The 18,455-nt window shown below is 34.5% G+C and overlaps 1 protein-coding gene across 1 annotated transcript; it reads left to right on the top strand.

Moving 5' to 3' along the window:
* Positions 1-12,364: 12,364 nt before the first annotated feature.
* LOC109078850 lies at positions 12,365-18,441 on the top strand. Its single transcript, XM_042746795.1, has 5 exons — positions 12,365-12,747; positions 16,141-16,668; positions 17,495-17,535; positions 17,617-17,770; positions 17,862-18,441. Exons 1-5 carry the CDS (start codon positions 12,630-12,632, stop codon positions 17,891-17,893), a joined length of 873 nt encoding a protein of 290 aa, XP_042602729.1. The 5' UTR covers positions 12,365-12,629; the 3' UTR covers positions 17,894-18,441.
* Positions 18,442-18,455: the final 14 nt, after the last annotated feature.

Here is an 18,455-nt window from a genome sequence, read left to right as displayed (position 1 = left end):
ATAAAACGTTGTGGGAACATTGTTTTGAAATGTTTCTAAAATGCTGACCTGTCCAGTTTTATTGTGATGGTTATAATGTTATTTAAAGGTTACAAATACATTAAATTTTACTTTATTTTTGTCCAAAATAAAACTTATTAAAAGTTTAAATTATTTAATTTTAAGATTCTAAGAACATTAAAATGTCCAGTTTTCTTACTGTGATTAGAACATTACTATGGTCTACTAACTTTATTTTCACCCAAAATGTTACATTATTTGTATGATTATTTTTTATATTCTAAAAATGATGAAATGTCAAATTTTCTTGCCATGATTACAAAATTATTTAAAAGTTCCTAAAACATTTCCTACATTCTACTACTGAATGTTTATTTTTAATATTCTACAAATGTTAAAACATCTCAACATCATGAGAACGTTCATCAAAATAACATAATGAGGATGTTTCAAGAATGTTTTTCTAAGAAGGATTTCTCTCAACATTATGAGAATATATCAAATATTAATAAAGTTATAAGAACATTTCATAAAAAAAAAAGTTTATGTTAATTTTTCCTAAGGAAATTGAGAATAAATGCCTGAGTCAAAGTTACATTTATGGTTAAATGCCTTCCATTGCATTCAAATTTTTCATGTTATTAGTTTACATATTCACCGGGAATCGAACCCATGACCCTGATGTTGTTACTGCCATGCGTTACTGTTTGAACTTCAGGAATGCTTGCACTGCAATAAAATCTATCAGGAAATACCTAATATTTTCCTCTGGGCTGGATCACAGACATAACTGATAGAAAATGTGCCGTGAAAAAGCTATTCCCGAGCCTATTTTGGTATTAGTCACCGCTAAGAGATGCTCGTTGGAGGTTTTCTCTTTTTAAGTGCTGATCAGTTCCAGTTTCTTCAGCTAGTTGAGAGGCGATAAAAAATCAGCTGCTGATTGTGGTGGGTCAGTTTTTCTGGTGTAAAAAGAATGCTGTATAGATGGAATGTGTTTAGGTTTGTCTGTAAATAGACTCTTAACACAAACTCTGCTTATAGGTTCCTGGTAGAATATCAGCCAGCTACTTCACCTCCGTATAAAGCTGAACTCTTTTTTGATGTATTGTAAACAACAACATTAGTATTTTCTAAATATTATAAACATAAATATATATATAACATCTCATTCTAGTTATTGCTTTCTGTAAGTTTAAATATTAACGGTTGAAGACAGTAGTTTCCCCAAACGCTGCGTCGCCAAGCTACTCCTTTTTAGCACAGTGTCCTTAATACAAGCAAAGTATTGAAGAGTTAACACTAGAGACAGACTTCATTTATACCCTTCGCAACTCACACTCTTCACAACAATACAATAGAACAGGGCAATGTATTAATACATGTAAATATAAATAACTTTGATACTATGGTGTTATTTGCAATGTCATAATGTGAACATAAATATAAACTTTGATACAGTGTTACCTAAATTGCAGTAATGCAAACATGTAAATATGAATGACTTTGTTACCTGCACTAATGCAAACATATAACACGTACATTTAAGTAACTTTGACAAAGTATTAAACAATTTCTGTATAACATTGCTGTGTATATACAAAAACCTCTATGTTTGCTATGGACAAACAAGCAGACAGATAGGTCAAGGCTGTAATCAACAAGTGGCAGCGATGGGGCATCTTGATGGTGAGTAATGTTTCTGCTGGTATAGTATGACAACACACTTCCAGCCTAAACTTTTCCAAAGGCGGAATCCACCAGTGAATCCTCACTTAACATCCTGATTGTGGTGATAAAAGGCTACTTGAAGTACTGAGAATAAAAATGCATTTATATCTAGGCCTAAACTCATACAGTAGGTATTTTTTTTTATAAAATATGAGTTACAGTAGGCAAAAAAATGTTGTTTATGAGTTTACTGATTATATTAGGTAAATTCAGCAGTCATTTTTTTTTCTGAATAATGACTATTGTCCACAGAAATACTGTATTACTCACTGTTCATCCAGAAATCCTACTGTATGTATCACACAGAGCAGAGGTTGTGTTCTGTTCTATCTCATCTATAATCAGTATCAAAATAATTTATGTTTAATACTTAAATATTAGATTTACATATCCATTTACGGTGAGTACTATACCCAAATTTAAAATTGCAGGCTCTACGAACCTTTTTACGGAATAGTATCTTTGCACCGAAACCTCAAAAATGAGCTGTTTAAAACAAGCATTTAATTCTGACTTATATCTTGCCTTTCTCACCAGCCTAAACACAACACCCTCACGCTTCTCTCTCATTGTCACCTGATTCTTGTTGAAAATTGAGAAATTATTCAGTTAATATTAATAGTCCAAAAATCGTATATGTTGCATAAACAAGCACATCAGTCATAATGAATACAATATAAGTAAACACGTTATCTGGATAGATGAAAAGACAGGAATGAACTGTAAGAAACTGGGACTTAGCTAGATTCGTTAGTTGGATGAGAATATCACCCTCAAAGTGTCAATGTGACTCAAAACTTCTCCTTCTTATTGTTAGAAGTGACAGCTGACTGCCTCACAATACGACTAACATGGTAAACAGTAATCCCAGGAAACTCTTTTAAACAGCGGGTGTAGAATATCAACCTCTCCTGCGATGTCTCCACAGTTAATGCCAAAAGTAAAAATGGCTTACGAAGCTGGACTGGATGTAACTGAGCTGGCTGAGGCAAAAGGCGGAAGTGATTGTGCATTGAGTTTATTATAACGTGACTAATGAACCCCTTTCACACTGCACGTTGGTCCAAGAAAATTGCCGGATCCCCTTCTGTGTGAACGCAAAGACGTCCTGGGATTGATTACGGGATCGGTCCCGGGTTGGGGACCTAGTAACATTGCCGGGTTCAGTCCCGGAACGAGCTCTGTGTGAACAAAAGCCAGAATCAATGCCATAAAGGTCGTGCGACTCTTTTACCAAGTGTTTTGAAGGCAGATCAACGTTCACGACGAAAAAATATGTGCAAACTGTAATGAAGCAGAGATCAGTTAGCTACTCACTATCCACTATGAAGCTATGAGATCGTTCACTAGCTTAACAAGTTAACTTAAAAAGTTAACATGCCTAGAGTTTTCCACTCAGACATTACACATCCTGATGTCACGTGTCATTACGGGTTGTGTGTGACCGCACGCACATAGCCTATTCCGGGACATTACCCGTGTATTATCTGGAATCACAGTGTGGAAGGGGCTTTGGAGAGTCATCTTTTTAAAAAGCATTTTTATTTTTGAGGCGCAGTCAGTTGAGGTTGGTCTTGTCCAACCAAAACTTTACGTTATCTAGCATTATCAAAGTAAAGCAAATCGCTCATACTATTTTAAAGGACATAACTGTGATTTCTTGAATAGCATGATAAATGATAACAATACCTATATTTTGTTAGGTTTTGTCAAACGTCAGTCCTCGCATGTAACAGAAATGTCGAGCTGAGTATTGTTGCTATGGTTACCGACCAACCCTAACGCAGTTTGGTGCCAAGAACGTAAAAACACACATTTTAAAATTCCTGTAGATTGTCATTTCCAAACATAAAAAGGAAATCAAAAAGTCACTGAAATTAAATCTTAAAAAAAGAAAATCTTAAATGTAAATAAAAATGTATCTTTGTGAGTGCGATCTTTATAAGATGATTTTCTAAAGTTGTTACGAATAACCAGCGGTGTAATGCAGGATATACGCAGGTATTCGGCAAAGTTGTAATTAGATCAGATGAAATATACAGGATTTCCGGGAGACTTGTGAGCTGCATTCTTTAACATTCCGCCTGGAAACAAAGATGCTGTGATGCCAAACCCCCTCATGTTAGAAGAAAGCCATCATATGTTTACAACTGTGACAATGAGCACTTATCAGGTTCAACTAAATACTGGATTTTTAAAAGTATGTGAAATACTTAAAGTTTGCAGCATAGAATCTTTCAAATAAGTCCAAGAGTTTTACACACCAGTCTGTTATTGTGGGGACATTTCCACGCCCCTAAACATGACGCGGCACAAAACGAAACGTGATTGGTTGCTTTACCTGTCAGTCATATAGCCTCTTTAGGCCGGGGAAGTCATGGCCTAATGGTTAGAGAGTTTAACTCTTAACCCTAAGGTTGTGGGTTCGAGTCTCGGGCCAGCAATACCATTACTGAGGTGCCCTTGAGCAAGGCACCGAACCCCCAACTGCTCCCAGTGCACCACAGCATAAATGCCTGCCCACTGCTCTGGGTGTGTGTTCATGGTGTGTGTGTGTGTGTGTGTGTTCACTGCTGTGTGTGCACTTTAGATGGATTAAATGCAGAGCACGAATTCTGAGTATGGGTCACCATACTTGGCTGTATGTCACGTCACTGTCACTTTCACTTTCTTGGACGGTCCTCGCCATTCAAAGTGGCCAAGGTTCCCAGAGCTTCTGCTGTCAGTCTGAAGGTCTGACTATGCAAGACTAGAACCGAGGCATAAACACTCTGCAGTGTGTTTCATTTCATACTTTCACGCAGAAAGTCCAAAACTGACTCGTAGAAGTAATAACTTATGATGTTCAAGAAAATCCCTAATGTGGATAAAGGCATCCAGCTATCGTAGCCAAAGCAATCTCAGCTAAGCTGAATAAAAAATAAAGTTTCGAGTGATGAAACATGAAGACAATAAGACAAAATATGGTTTATGTGTGTATTCAAGTCATCTCCAGGTAATAAAAAGCATCAGAATAATGCAGTGCAGTATACCCACTTCTCAGTGCACCACTACACCACTGCAAATAACTGAATTATACGCAGAAAAGAAATAAACTCATCATTATGACAAATTTTACATTGAGTCAAGGTTAAAGTCTATCTTTCTGACAACCTTCCTCATTCAATGCCCACCTGTTCCTCACTGATCATTCACTCTCTTTTGTCACTTGTTTTCTCTCTTGTCGTCCTTCTTGCTTTCTCTGTGCTATAAGTACTATAATACTGAATGTATAATTCATACCTGCTAATGGGGGCCCGGTGCTGTAGAGCCAGAGCCTCAGGTATCGGATCTCTGCTCTGGTCACCGGACACCATGCTGTATGCAGTAATGTATACTTTAATTATGGCTCTGATGGAAGCAGCACGGGCTCAGGTGTCCGGTGACTTTGGGAATGTGTCAGTTGCCCTGGATGACAGCTGTGAGTGCTGAATATGTGTGGATAGGGAAGGTGTGAGTTAAAAATTCTCCACTAAAATACTGCATCTGTTCTGGAGGAAGTCAGTCAAAACATTTGTAGGTAGAAATGTGGCATTACGTAAAAAAAAATAAAAATAATAATAATAATAATAATAATAATAATAATAATAATAATAATATATATTTTTTTTTTTGGACTTGTACAACCAACAAAATTTGGTCTACAAATGTTTTACTAACATTTCTATTAAGTTATGAAAATGTCCCATTAATGTTCTCTGAACATTCTAAACAAGTAGTAAAAATAAACATCCAATTAAAACATTTCAGAAAATATGTATAAAAAATGTTTTTGTGCTAATGTTTTGAAAACTTAAAGATCTTGAACAAATGTCTAAACTAATGTTATGTTTGTTCACTACTTTGAGAACCTTGCCAGAATGTTTTGCAAACATTTCCATTATGTCATGAAAATGCTATTTCTTAATGTTCTCTGAATATTCAAAACATTCAGTGTTTTAAATGTTTTAAAAACATTATTTTATGCGAATGTTAAGGGAACGTTATGAGAATGTCACTTTTGAATGTTCTGAAGCAAGTAGTAAAATTCAAAAATTGTTAGATGAATGGCCAACTAAAATAGAAATAGAAATAAAACCGAAATAAAAAGTTCTATAACAATGTATAAAAAATGTTTTTTGGCTATTGTTTTGAGAAAAGACCAGATAACTGAACAAATCCTCTATTAACATCACTGGAAGAATGTTTTTTTTTTTTTATATATAATTTTGAGAGAACCTTGCCAGAACATTAGACAAAGTTCTGAGAACGTTCCTTCTTAGCTGGGTTATAATAACTAAAACTATGAGAAACATTTGTTACTGAAATAAAATAAAATTCATAAAAAAATGTATATTTTAAGCTAGTTGCCAAGGCAACATTTGTCATTTTAATTTAATTTAAGTTAAGGTACTAAAACAAAAATAAAAAAATGAATAAAAACTATATAGACATTTAAATAAATAAATAAAAGATAACAAAAATACACAAGAAATTTACTAAAACCTTAACTAAAGTTCAAATGAAAACAGAATAGAAAAACATTAAAAAATGATAATAGTATTTTAATATTACTAAAATAGCCCCAGTTACAAGATGTTAAAGATACCATTTTTGCGCATTTTTTTTTTTTCTGATAGTGTACTTTTATGTTCAAATACAATATGAAAAGAGAAAAAGACCTAGAGAGAGAAAAGGGAAAGAACATGATCATTTTCTCTCCTTTTTGGCCCGTAATCTTTTTTAAAGCTGATTAAATATTTAGAGAGCCGAGGGAGTTCGCCCGGGGTGCAATAATGATTGATGGCTGGACGGGAGTGCAGAAGTTAGCACTAAAAAACATGCGATCAGGTTACGGTCCTTATCAATGTCACACCCATTAGTGTCTCCTAATAGTAACCAATCACTCGCAGCGTCGTCCTCAATTTCCTTCAGGACACTTGGAAATGCTCCTAACCGTGACTCATCCTGTTCTTTCCTTTCATTTATTTTCCGATCTGTTAGCGTTCCTCAGAACTGTCAAGCTGCAATCTTGTGTCTGACACATTGTGGTCTCTGTGATATTATACAGTGCTGTTACTGGCTATAATGTTTTAGATCAAGATGTCATACTGAGTTCTAACCTATCTAGGCTATAATCCATTCAAAATGCAGAATTTTTAGGCCACACACACGTTGCAAATTTTTGTGAATGACATCTGCATATTTATACAGGATTCACTCTTGACACAGCAGTGATTGACATAGTGATATCTATAGCAATGGATTGGACAAAATATGTGAAAATGTGCATTAAGACTTAAGCACCCTCACTAATTTCAGAAGCACACTCTGTGATGGTTTATAAGCTTTTATTGTATAATTATATTCAAAACAACAAAATACAAATGCACTAGATAAACTAATATTAAATGCATATTTACAATAATCACTTAACTCAAATAAGTATTAATTAATAAAATAAGTGAATGGTGCCCCTGTTTTTGAAGCCTAAAAAACTGCAACCTGGGATGGGCACCTGGGGTGGCCAACCAGATTTCTGTAGGGGCCGGTGCCACCCCTGGCCACCATGTAGACCATGTGTCTCAATGTCTTTATGTCAGATTTAGTTTAAATACACAAGTTGTCAAGCATTGGTTTGAAACATCTAGTTTAAAACTGTTTCAAATCAGAGTAATTTTTGTGAAGACAGGAGTCAGTTATGTAATAAAGGTAGATTTGAATCTGTGAACAATAGTATTTTTCATAAATGTCAGGTTGGGGCAAGTTGTCACATATATTTTATACATTGTAATTTTATTCATTTTATTTATTTATTTAGTCAAAAACACTTGAGATTTTTGCATGTCACCCTTTCTATATTTTTTGAAAGACATTCATACTTTTATTCAGGAAAGGAACATAAAGTTAATCGAAAATAAAAGGAAATAGCTTACATTTATAATGTTGCAAAAGATTTCTACTTAAAATAAATGCTGTTCTTTTGAACATTCTTTTCATCAAAGAATCATGAAAAATTAAATGTATCATGGTTTCCACAAAATATGAAGCAGCAGAACTCTTTTCAACACTTAATAATCAAAAATGTTTCTTGAGCAGCAAATCAGCATATAAGAATGATTTCAAGGATCATATGACACTAAAGACTGGAGTAATGATGCTGATGTTTTTACTGTATTTTATCAAATAATTATAGCCTTGGTGAACAAAAGAAACCTAATTGTGTGTAATATTATCTTTAACAGACAGGATATTTTATGTTCTACAGTCATTATAATAAAATATAATACTTAAAATTTGTGTGTGTGTGTGTGTGTGTGTGTGTGTGTGTGTGTGTGTGTGTGTGTGTGTGTGTGTGTGTGTGTGTGTGTGTGTGTGTGTGTGTGTGTGTGTGTGTATCTTGGTATTGACAGGATTTGTTGTACACATAATATTGGCAAAGCATCCATTTAGATTATACACCCTAACGGTATGCAGAATATGAACATATATTGATATTTAACTGTGATATTTTTTGGGTCTGTCTGTTGTAACACAATGATGTTTGCGGTGAGTGTCTTTGGTCTGTGGCATAGCGGCGGGTGGCACCAGTGCAGCAGATATTGGCTCTCGCCCACAGACTGTCGGCTTGGGTGGCCGGCCTGCTCCTGTGGTTAGAGGTTTCAGACGTTTCCAAACCTTCCCTGAACCACACTGGCCTCTGGTGAGCCACAGCGTCCGTGAGGTGTAGAGTGACAGCAGACGGGCGTGCAACACACACACACACACACACATTCACACATTGCACTTCATTCAGCATCATTCAACACACCAAAGACAATTTTTTTTTTACCACTTGTATTTTTTTTCTTTTACCACTGTAAAAGAAAACAAATAGGCCAGGAAAAAATTAAGTAGATTAAGTAAACTTCAAGTAAAAGTAAAATGAAGCAGATAATAGCCATACAGCAAATATATACAGAATATATATATGTATATATATGTGTGTGTGTGTGTGTGTGTGTGTGTGTGTGTGTGTGTGTGTGTGTGTGTGTGTGTGTGTGCGCGTGTGCGTGTGTGTGTTTTTTTTTTTTTTTTTTGTGTTTGTGTTTTTGTGTGTGTGTGTGTGAGTGTGTTTGTTTATTTGCTAATATTTCTATATATATATATATATATATATATATATATATATATATATATATATATATATATATATATATATATATATATTATATATATATATATATATATATATATATATATATAGAATATATATATATATGTATGTATGTATTATGCCATATATATATATATATATATATATATATATATATATATATATGTATGTATTATGCCAACATATATTTTTCTTTTTGTTTTCTTTTCTTTTTTGCCATTTTTACAGATTTTTGAAAATATAATTTCAAAATATATTTTGCCCTTCATATTTCAATCCAAGAAAATACATTCACATATTTCACATTTGAAGAAAATCTTTATTTTTTGTCTGTAACATGTAAGAACATATGGCATGTTTGTATAAAAATATATAATGAATAAAGTCTAAATGTTGGCTACTGTAAGACTGGAAATGTATTTTCTTGCCCTATAAATACATTTTGGTCTATGAAGGTTGAAACTTTAAATATATTTCTGAAATATACAGAAATTGTTGGTAAATTTAACAACTAATTATAAGTAAACAGCAAGTAACACATTGATTTAAACGTGTGTGTGTGTGTGTGTGTGTGTGTGTGTGTGTGTGTGTGTGTGTGTGTGTGTGTGTGTGTGTGTGTGTGTGTGTGTGTGTGTGTTTGTGAATTTTACAGTGTATGATATTGATGCATGTTACAAAATATTTTTTTAATGTGCTAAAATCACTGTAACCAACCTATAGATTGACTTGTACTTATAAAACAGCGGCAAACAGCAATATGATAAAATACACATATGATTAGAAAATATAATATTTATGAATAATGCTTATGAACAATAAACAATTCTTTCGCCGAATCATATGGTTAATTAGTTGGCTGTTAGCAGTTGCAAATATATATTTAGTATGCTGTATAATAGGCTATATGCCCGAAAACCTTACTGTACTTAGGCCTATGTACAACAAGGACCTAAAAAATTGAAAAATAAGCCAAAATATTATTTTCAAAAGAAAATAAATTTATACTGTTATTGAACCAGGGCCTTGCTCTGTACGAGCAAACAAACAAATATATAAAAGACAAATAAAATCACAATCACACACGGCTGCTAACACAAAATTCTTAGGTCGTGCCCTTATTGTGTTGCATGGCTTTGGTTTCATCCTGACAAGTGGTAATTGATTCCGCTGTAGGTTGCGCCGGCGGTAAGTGGGGGAGGATCTCCAGTTTCACTGAAAACAAATCGCTCTTTTCTGCGGCCTGACCTTCTCTTCCCTTGCCTTCTCTGTCCAGACCTCACACTCGTCTGTATTTCCTCCTGCTCAGTGCTCACTCTCTCATCCTTAGCATCACATGTTACTTAAGTTTTTTAATGGAAATATTTTAGTTGTCCTATTCAGTTGTAATATTGTGTAATTGTATTCCTCATAAATAAATAATTCAAGAATGTGACTACCATTCAAAATTTGGGGTCCACAATACTCTGTAATGTTTTTGAAAGAGATCTCTTTTGCTCACCAAGGCTGCAATTATTCGATTAAAAAAAATACAATAACATCAGTAATGTTGTGAAATGTTACACTTTAAAATAAGTTTTTTTCTGTTTGAATATATTGTAACATGTAATTTATTGCTGTGATCGAAGCTGAATGTTCAGCATCATTACTGCAGTCTTCAGTGTCACATGATCCTTCAGAAATCATTCTGATATGCTGATTTGCTGCTCAAGAAACATGTCTATTTATTATCAGTGTTGGAAACGGTTGCGCTGCTTCGTTTTCTTGTTGAAATCCTGATACACATTAATGGCATACACTTAATGTAGTGCAATGCAGCACAGTATGAATACACAAGTAAACAGATGTGTTTTCAGTAGTCTAATAGGCTATGTTTAGTAGTCTAGAATACTGCAGGAAAAACATCAAATTAAGATTAAGATTAAACAACTGATCGTTTTCATCTCTCACATTGGCATCATACGCAAGACAAGATCCAACACTGCCCTCTAGTGAAGGATTTCAGAAGGTTCAGAATGCTCTGATCTCTGCAAGGAACAAGAATGATGCAAAAAGTTCATTGAACTGAGCAGTTTGTGTCTTGGGTTTTGTTCTGGCTCTTACAGAATCTGGTTTTGACTCCGACACTGATATACAAACAAACAAGAAAAGGTTACAGCAGGAAAAAATTTACTTTCGAGAGACAGGAAGAGATGGTGGGTGTTTATTGTCTGACGGACACGAGTTTTGACGCTTCCTCACAGAAGTGGTGACTGTATTCAGGCTGAAAGGGTAATGAATTGCTGGATGCTCTTGGTTTAACTTGTCCCTTCCCAGCAACCTCCACTGAGGCCCGTCCACTCCGTTCCTCTGTCTCTGACCGCATTCCCGTCCCTCTGTCCTGACATCACTGTCAGAGCAAACACTTCCAGCAGTAACACATCCAGACACATCCAGACTTTCCAGAGTTTTGGGAGAGAGTGTATGTTACAGTTTTTATTACTTGCATCCTACAGTAATTGGCTTTAATTAGAGATGCTTGCTGAAGAACTATAGCTCATATTTAGGGTTCTAGACATGAATGATTCCTCAAATCGTGTGACTATAAAATGGGCCAAAATGAAAAAAATAAATAAATAAATTAGAACTTAAAAATTATTTCATCAAAAACTTGGAGGGAGGGGGATATTTAATTGAAATATTTAAAATAATATATACAATGAAATATTTTAAAAATATATTCAATTAAAAAATTTCATATAAATAGAAATAATACTAAAAAAACACTGAGATCATGTAAAAAAAAAAAAAAAAAAGAAAGTGGTGTGATGACATCAAATCTCATGGACTCATGATTTATTTTATTTTTTTCATAAAAATGTCTGTTGATCTGTTGACCTGTCATTAGAGAAAACTCATACAGATTTTATCACAACAAAGTTATGTTAATACTTATTATAAATATTTTAAATAGAACTTCACAACTGGCCATATAGACCTCAAAATGCATATATTCAACAACAAAAAAAAAACTAATAATGAAATAATTTTAAGTTAAAGTACTAAAATTATAAAAAATAAAGCTGAAATATAAATTAATTATGTCATTAAATTAATTAATGCTCTATATTAATATTTACACATGAGATTACATGAAATAGTGGTGACCAGTGCATTTATTTTCTTTATTTTTTATTGTCAAATGCATCTTGCACTAGAAGTCATGTTAATTTCTTCTCATATGCATGAAGGCTATTTGCATTGGCGCACACATCAAACTCAAATCAAATTCAAAGTCATCGGGTGCACTGCTGTGTAAGCAGTGATAAGGCACTTCTTAATGTGTTTGCACAGTGGCCAGAGTAAAAAGGGCCTCTGACGCAGAAGGGCCCACAGCCTGCTGCCACCTTCACAATGAAGACCCCGACACCAAACACGGCCCCAAATGTCACACAGCACCTGGACGTGGCAGGGAGGGATGAGCAGTCTGATTGGACAGTGTCAGTGTGGGCGTCCGTTTTAAAAGGGCCAGTGGATGTGGCGTGACGGTAGAAGCATCGCGGTGTAAAATACTGTTAGGTAAAACACACTTGACAAGCCTTCTCATCTTAGAGGTGCATCAGTGTAAAAGAGTGTGGCAGGTGTACAGATTTGCCATTTAAAGACAGAAGATTGATCTAAAAGTCTCTAAAACGTTCATTTAGCTCTCATTCATAGCTTGACAGTCTCACTTTCAGGTCACTGAGATATGTTGAAACTATTGACCACAGTTGCTCTGCTGACTGTCACTTCAGTGTCGGATGCTGCTCCGTTGATGCCTGGACAACCAGATGCCTTTGAAGAACCAGCTGATGGAGGTGAGACAGGTAAAAACCCAAACCAGCTCACAGCTTACATTCATGCATTTAGCAGATTCTTTTATCTAAAGACTTACATTGCATTCAATGTTTACATTTAATTAGTTCATGCACTTCCTGGGAAATGAACCCGTGACCTTGGCATTACCCTGCAAAAAAATGATTTTCGAACTCAGTATTATTCCAGTTTTCCAGTACAAACGTCTAAACATTTTTAAATCAAGATACATTTACAATGATTCTGAGGTCTGATAGATAGCCTATTAAGTCTTGTTTTTCTGAAAAATCGACCAAAATTATGTTTATTTTTAAATAAATAAAAAATATCTGTCAGTGTGGTAAGAAAAAAATACTTAATTTAAAAGGAAAACAAGATTATTTTCTTGCCCCACTGACATATTTGTTCTTGTTATAAGCATAAATTCACTTAATTTTGATATATTCTTCAGAAAACAAGACCTAACATGTTAAGTCATTTTCCTTCTTAAATAAAAGAATATTTAGATATTCGATATTAATGGAAAAACTAAGAATTTTTTTTGCAGTATAGTGCCATACCCTATATTTGACTCCATTCATTTATATTCCGCTTTGTACAATACACATTTTTTTTACAGTAATAAACAAGAAAATAGCAGTGTTAATGTTGTAAAATTCATAAATTATTAAACAAATTCAATTTCAGCTATAAAGGAACACCGATTTCTAACCATATGGTCCCAACCTGCAAACAAATCGAAAAGATTCAATGGATTATAAATGTTTCAAGAATAAACTGCCTCCTAAAATTCCTTCAGAGAAATAAAAACAGATAAAAATGATTCAACAGTTGTCATATATAGAGTTTAAGAGCTGCAAAAATGTGGATAGCAGCTCAGAACATGCTTAACTTCGTAATGAGATATCTGTATTTTGATTGCACACACATATGAGCACAGTTTGTGACATTGTTGGGATCTGTTCTGAAACTCACATATATTTTTCTCATAAGAAACATCTGAGAGGCAAGAGATACCATTGAAGGACCATTTTTTGGTTCCCCAAAGATCATTCTGGTGAACAGTTGTTAAAATAACTTTTTTTTTTTTTTCTTAGTGTGAAGAACATTTTAATAATCTGAAAAACCTTTTTCCACTAACAAAAAAAAACTTTTGTGCAATGAAAAGTTTCCATGATGTTAAATGTTCTTTGTGGAAGCATAGATGCCAGTACAGAACCTTTATTTTTAAGAGTGTAGAAGAGGCATTTGCAATATTAAAGAGATCTCATTTGTGATTTCTCTGTCCTGTGAGATGTTATTTCACTGTTGTCAAGCCTACAGACTCAGAGATGGCGCTGAACCAAAGTAATTAGTACAGTGGCGCCGGCTCTTGTGGTCTTCTATTGGTCTTGTGCTGTCCACACTTCCAGTGAGTGCAAACCCTAAATCTGTCATTTCGCATTTAGGTTTCATGCTAAAATTGGCTCAGGGGTTTCAAGTAGGGTTACATAATGCTTGAATTAGGTTTTAAGTCTCAGTGGATTTCATTTAGGTTAATTCTGATTAATATTTTGACCTGGATCTCAGCATACAACAATAACCCAGCTAATATTGAATGTTCTCAGAACGTTCTGGCAAGATTATGAACAAATGTTCTTTCAGCATCATTAATAGAATGTTCATTTGAAGTTATCTGGCCTTAATAATGTTCTCAAAACATGAAATGGAATGTTCCCTTAACATTGCATAAACAAGAAAAAGAAAAAAAAAAGAAAAAGACACACACACACACACACACACACTCATATATATATATATATATATATTTAGCAAAACGTTCTTAGAACATTTTTGTTTAGCTGTGGACTATCAAAGTAAATGCACATGCACAAACAGTTCTTAAACTGATAAAATAATTACTACAATTCATGTCATGCTAATTTAGTACTATATGCATAAATTGATTCTGGTGTTGTAGTGCACTTTTTCTTTCCAACAATGGTCATGATTGCTTGATGATAATACCACTATTATCTTATCAAGAGACCCTTCAAAAAGTTTTTAATGGAGTGATGGCAAGTTCAGTGTTTGCAAACGTCTTTTTTTGTATTTCTATGAGACCAAAAACCCTGCCTATGACATCACTGAGATGCCCTGTGGTCGTCCTAACAACTCCTTGACTTCCTCAAGACTTCTGTCAACATGGCTGCAGGCAGTGAGCGGCTCCACATGTGTTTGTACATGAGTGTGAACAAGCCATTTGTCAGCATCCGCCTCTAAGATCAGAATGATGATGAGGAAAGTTCCTCAGACAAAAGGCATTTATCATCTGTTATGTTGTGTATGTTTGTCCAAGTCAAGAATATGCCTGTTAAGGGGATGTTTGAAGTTCGGGATGTCTCTCTTTTCAAGGTTCTCAGGATGTTTCAGTGCACTGACATTCCCACTGACTTGTTTCTATGGGTATGGGAACAATTCCATTTCAACGGTACACCACTAAATAAGACAAACCCTTTCACAGAACAGAGGGGATGCATCACTCTGGTACCAACCATAAACTGGAATTTTAAAGACATGCATAAACTTTTCTGTAGCTGAAACGAATTAAATTGCATTCCAGTGAGCACTAAAGGAACACAAAATAAGATGTTTTGAAGAAAGTTGGTCAGTTCCCATTGACTTCCATTGTAATTTTTGTCTATATAATGGAAGACAATGGGAACCAAAATTCAGGTTAGGAATGACATAAGGGAGAGTAATTGATGAATACATTTTAATTTTGGGGGGAACTAAACTTTTAAAGCAGCTGCTTTACGAATCTTGAATCCTTTGCGAATCATTTGTTTCAAAGCAGTAGTTCTGTAATACATTTGTGTAGACTAACTAAAAGGAAGAGTAGTAGTTAATAGTCGTTTACTGGCCTGTTTAGACAATTCCTCCATAAAGCAAACAAAACAAGCCCTGCAAAATTAATAAAAAAAAAGAACACACATTACACTTCATGTTTAATTAATGTGATTAATTGGTATTTGGTTATTTGTTAATTGCATTTAAAATTTTCAGTAGAACATTTGCAATGAGTTTGTAAAAGCTGTTTTTATAAATGTTTTGGCCTGAGGTTTTGTTGCATTTCCTGACCAGCAGTCATCACCAGTGTGTTGAGTTTCGAGTGAATCGATGTGTGTTCTTTTATTAATCGGTTCAATTGATTCAATGCTTCCAAAAGGTTTGTTTCTCGAATTGCTTCGTTCTTTCGCACCTTTCCCGCCAAACGTGATGATCGAGTAGTACGAAATACCGCGATCAACAAATAGCGGAAATAAATACTTGAAAGGGGCTCAAAAGTCTTAAAAATAGGCAAAACCACACAAGTTGCTTTAACAGATTTAAACGTCCCCTAAAATGCAAGTATTTCTCTCCAGGTACAAGGAGAACTGTCGCGGATATTCAGGATAATGCAGCACGAGTGACAAGGATTTTTGAGAAAATACTGAAGACCAGACCAATGACGACATTTCCCGATGGAGATGGAAAGACCGTAGTGATGAGAGCGTTAGACGAAATAATTACAGCTACAAGTAACCCAAATATCAGAGACAAAACCTTAGACACGGGTGTCAATAATCCATTAAAGACACTAACACTCCTTTCTGATGGTCACGAGGAGATTCCGCCAGTGCCGGGCAGCAGTGATGGATCTCTGAGGATTGACCGTATAATCAGTTCACCTGATTCCCAGCGGCAAACGGAGAAGAGCGGACTGTTCAGACTGTCAAAGGTGATTGATTCAAACAAGTACGACGACACTCCATCAGCAGCTGAACGATCTGATCCCATCACGGGGGAGCCGGGTGCTCGAGAGGAGCTGCTGAAGATGCTGAGTGCACTTGAAGAGCTTCACAAGTTAATGAACAGCACACTGAGCCATCGAATCACCATCATGACCAGAGGTGAGCCAAAACCTCAAATACTTTTACAAATGATATACTGTATAGGCGTACTTCCGATTTTTTTTTTTTTTTTTTTTTTTTTTTTTGATTAGATTAAAACTTAAATTGATCCAAAGTAGTACATTTAAAATAATTCCAAAAGTTTTTGAACTTTCTATTCCTCAAAAAAAAACATGAAATAAAATCTATCATTGTTTCTACAAAAAATATGAAGCACCACAACTTTTTTCAGCATTGTTAATAATTTTTTTTTTATTATTATTTATTTATTTCTTTATTATTATTATTATTATTATTATTATTATTATTATTTTGAGCAGCAAATCAGCATATCACAAAATGATTTCTGAAGGATCATGTGACACTGAAAATTTGAGTAATGATGCATCACAGGAATAAATTACATTTTAAAATATATTCACATAGAAAAGAGTTATTTGAAGTTGCAATAATCTTTCACATTTTCAAAGGTTTTTTTTTTTTTTCTTTGTTTTTTGGTATAAAATCGGTGTAGTTGTAAACAAAACTAAAACTATTAATAATATTTTTGCTATTTGAAATAAAGCTGAAATGTTATAGAAATAATAGATGAAAAAAAAAGTGGTCTTTGTGGCTAACTGATATTAAGCTGAGATAAAAAATAAAGCTAAATAAAAAATGTCACAAAAATAATAAAATAACACTAATATTTTTGATCAGACAAATGCAGCCTTGGTGAGCAGAAGAGATTTAAAAAATCAACCCCAAACTTTTGAAAAATATAAAATTTAATTCAATTTAATTGAATTAAATCTTGCCTCTTGTTGTGTTGTTTCTTTCTTTAAAGGAAATGGCAATGGACGAAGTACCGGGAAGAAGAACAAAATGGTATGTTCAAATTGTATATAAATATATATAAAAAAGTTCAGTTTGTGCTTTATGCTAGAAATCTTGTTTGTTAACCTTCAGGTAGTGACAGATGGAAACCTGAAATCCACCACTGCGACCACTATAGACAGCGGTTGGATTTCACCGAAGGCCAGCACTGACCAAATGGATCCCAAACTCAACGGAAAAGCCCTTAAAAAGTCTCTTCCATCAGCTAAGAAAACCAACAAGAGAGGTATGATGCAAACCAATTGTTCTGGATAACAAACAATGCTGAGTGCATGATAAAATAATAAAATAAACTGTTTATCTTTCCCCAAAAACAGTGTGCTTCTGGAAGTACTGCTCTCAGAACTGAGTTGAGCAACCCATTTAGCCATCATTTCACCCAGCCACAAATCCTGTTCTCAAACATAGATGCAGACCATCAATAACATCACTGACCCCTCTGACCTGTGACGTGTGTACCTTTGACTTTGTGCACGAAATGCTCTTAATTTTCGATCTACAACATCTTTGTTGTTGCAAGCACCAATAAAAATGACAAAGCATTCAAAAAATACTGTGATAATAAAGAGAGAACTTTATTTTTCTATAGATATCTCTCTCGGTGATCATTGCAATATAAGACAGTATTTAAGAGTGACGTGCATTACTGTGATTGGGGTCACTGTACTAGTGTTTGCACAAGTTCTCAAAGCTCAAAGTTAGAGGTCACTATGGTGATGATGAGGTAGCAAGTCGACTAGAAAGACAGGATGTTGCCGTTATGCCTTCTAAATTGATCTGATTGCTCAAAGAGCTGCTGTTGCTTGGGGGACGTTTAATGAGACCCTAAAAAAATGCAAGAGAACAAGCCAAACCATCCTCAATGACTCGCATATCAAAATCTCATTCTTCACACAACCCTCGTTCATGAT

The sequence above is a fragment of the Cyprinus carpio genome, chromosome A1 (genome assembly GCF_018340385.1).
Source record: "Cyprinus carpio isolate SPL01 chromosome A1, ASM1834038v1, whole genome shotgun sequence".
In the NCBI taxonomy this organism is placed as follows: domain Eukaryota; kingdom Metazoa; phylum Chordata; class Actinopteri; order Cypriniformes; family Cyprinidae; genus Cyprinus; species Cyprinus carpio.
The sequence above is the reverse complement of the archived record's forward strand: the minus strand, read 5'-3'. Positions and strand labels throughout refer to the sequence as shown.

Excerpts from the sequence above, each read along its gene's own strand:
- LOC109078850 (XM_042746795.1), top strand. The coding sequence starts at position 12,630 with ATGTTGAAACTATTGACCACAGTTGCTCTGCTGACTGTCACTTCAGTG. Across the intron at positions 16,669-17,494 it reads AATCACCATCATGACCAGAG|GAAATGGCAATGGACGAAGT; the intron begins GTGAGCCAAAAC and ends CTTTCTTTAAAG. Across the intron at positions 17,536-17,616 it reads CCGGGAAGAAGAACAAAATG|GTAGTGACAGATGGAAACCT; the intron begins GTATGTTCAAAT and ends GTTAACCTTCAG.